The following is a 2,542-nucleotide window of genomic DNA, read 5'->3' on the forward strand; positions in this document are numbered from 1 at the left end:
GCCCACACCCCCAGCCCGGCGGCGGTGCGTGGGCCCGGTGCTCAAGCTGCCTCCGTGGGAAAGGGAGAGAGCCCTGTTGCGGGGGAAAGGCTGGGGCCAGGAGGGAGAGGGAGGCCACGGGGACTTGGGCATCATCATCCGCCCCAGGCAGGTTACGGTGAGGTCCTGCACATGGGGCTTCTCCGGGCGGCTGCAACCCACCTGGCAGCACATCTTCCCAAAATACCCCCATTGCCTTCCCGCACCGAGCCAACTTGCGCATCCCACTCCTGCGGTTTGCCAGGGAGCTGGTGGGAGATGGAAAGCCATCCTGACAGCCTGCCTCGTTTTCCATCTCCGGTAACCAGCCTGGATCTCATCCTCTGCGTGGTTTGGGTCACGGGGAAGCCATCCTGATGGCACGGCACAGCACAGCACGCCACGCCTGCGGCTCTCCAGTAACACTGCATGGGCTGGAGTCACGCAAGCAGTTCATGTTTCGAAGACAGGCTCCTCGCCATGAGTGCGGACCTCCATGTGCTTAGCAAAATTTAGGCTGACGCCGTCGGGAAGCGGCCACGTTCTGGCAGTCCTGTATCCTTCTGCGCCTCCTGCCAAACGGAAATGTCTTGGACGCACTGTTCCTGGGGAAAGCACAAGCACGGCATCCTCCGCTGCGTAGGTGTCTGCGCTGCGGTGATGATGTCTGGGCCTCGCTAATTTGTGATGAAACCTGAGATTCCCTCATAAACGTACCGATGGCAGTCAGGCACACACCAGCACCATGTCCCACGTACGACACAGGCTCACGCTTGCCTCAAAACCTGCCCATGGGTGAGAGGACGAAGCCACACACACAGCGGGTGTCACGAGAGGCCATGCAAAGCTCTCACTGAAGCAAGGCTGTGCACCAGCAAAGCACCCCCAGTCCTTAACGCACATGTGTCCCCAAACCACCCTAAAGCTAGTGCCTGCAGCCCTGGGACAGGGCATCTCTCTAGGGGGGCTCTGGCTCTCACATCCCATTGCTCTCTCCCAGGGACAGACGGGAGGGATGGAGCTACCAGACACAAAGAAAACATCTTGTGTGAGAGAGGAAGCAGCTGTGGCATGGGGGACAGCAGAAGGTGCTGACTCCATGGCCAGGACCGCAGGCTCTGTGTGGCATGGCACTGTGCCTCCCTCTCCTCCAGCCTCCCTGGGAAGCAAAGCTTGTGGAGAAGGGGGCAGGGATGCACCAATCCCTGCAGCAAGGCTGAGCAGAACAGAGCAGGAGGGGAAGCAGCCAAGGAGGATGGGAGGATAAGAACAGCCAACCCTTGGGCAACTAGAGAGCAGCAGGAGAGGAAAGGCATTTCTAAAAGCCTCCCCCCACCAGCCTCTCTCAAGGATAAAATGTCCCTCAGGCACCAGCTCCTTCCCTTCCATTTCCACTACTCAGCTGACAACAGCTGAGCTTCCCTGGGAGCAGCTACTCCATCTGTCACCACAGACTGCCCCGAGGCTGAAAGACTGCGGCTTCTGGAGCCCCCGGCTCATGTCCTGTGGGGCGTCCAGCTGGCTCAGAGCGCTGGACCCCCAAGCAGACGTGTCACCATCAGGGTCAGCAGCCGAGAGCAGCCCCGAGAGGTCTCATGGCAAGTGGCATCTAAAACCTTTCAAGCCTTTTTCTAACGGTCACTTTCAAAGGCTGGAAAAAGAAGGAAAACAAATCAGCCACAGCATTTCTAAACAAAAAGGAAAGATTTCACGTATTACCGACATTCTGTGTGGATTTCTTTTCTTTATAAGGGGAAGAAAGCCTTCCCGGTGGTATTTAGCTTGGGTTAAAGACAAGTTGAAGCCTGTCCTTTGGGTGCAAGAGGAGACAGTAACAGGCTCTTTGGGTTCACTGCGGTCAGCTCTAAAATCTGAATATTCCCCCTTCAAGAAAAAAACAAGACAAACCCACAGACAGAGGAGGGCACCAGAGCGAGCAAGCGTTGACCTGTTTTTTCTGTCTTGCTGAAGAAGGCTGGCCCAGACCCTGGACTAGGCATGGAGCCCCAGTGTCCCCATGCCTGACCTCCTTCTGTGTGACTGGTCTCATGCAAAGCCGGGGCAGCCCAAGGAAGCAGGTAGACAGTGCTCCTCAAGTGCCACAAGTGAAACCATCACCGGGGCTGAGAAAAATGCAATCTAACAGTCCCATGACAGGCAACAGGTCTTCTCTGTGCCTGGAGCTGTGGGTGCAAAAAAGCTGTCCTTCCCTCCCGAATCCCCCCTGGAAAGCACACCCTCGTGCACTTGCCACCTCCCTGTGCTGATCTGGGCCACCGCAAGGTCTGGGCAGGGCTTTGCGAGAGGCACTAGCAGCGGGGACACTGAATTTGTGGGTCAAGCCATACGGCAGACACGATGGCGGTAGGCTTAAGGTCTGGGCTGACCTGATGCTAGGTCTGGGGAGTCATTCGTTTTGATTTTAGGGGATGCCAAGCTCAGCAGGAGGGAGGCAGGCAGGGCACGTCCTGCCCTTTGAGGACAACCGCTGCCACCCTCAGCTGTGGGGCGGCCGGGCGGTCCC

The 2,542-nt window shown here is 57.7% G+C and overlaps 1 protein-coding gene across 1 annotated transcript in view; it reads right to left on the reverse strand.

The window, feature by feature from the left end:
- The window catches only part of OLFML2B (olfactomedin-like 2B), a 16,104-nt gene extending 14,361 nt beyond the window's left edge, over positions 1-1,743 (reverse strand). The window contains exon 1 of the mRNA XM_009892882.1: positions 1,738-1,743. Within this exon, the coding sequence (XP_009891184.1) occupies positions 1,738-1,743 (6 nt within the window). The remainder of the gene's footprint in view (positions 1-1,737) is intronic.
- Positions 1,744-2,542: the final 799 nt, after the last annotated feature.

Source organism: Charadrius vociferus, unplaced genomic scaffold, assembly GCF_000708025.1.
Source record: "Charadrius vociferus isolate BGI_N301 unplaced genomic scaffold, ASM70802v2 scaffold39, whole genome shotgun sequence".
In the NCBI taxonomy this organism is placed as follows: Eukaryota; Metazoa; Chordata; class Aves; order Charadriiformes; family Charadriidae; genus Charadrius; species Charadrius vociferus.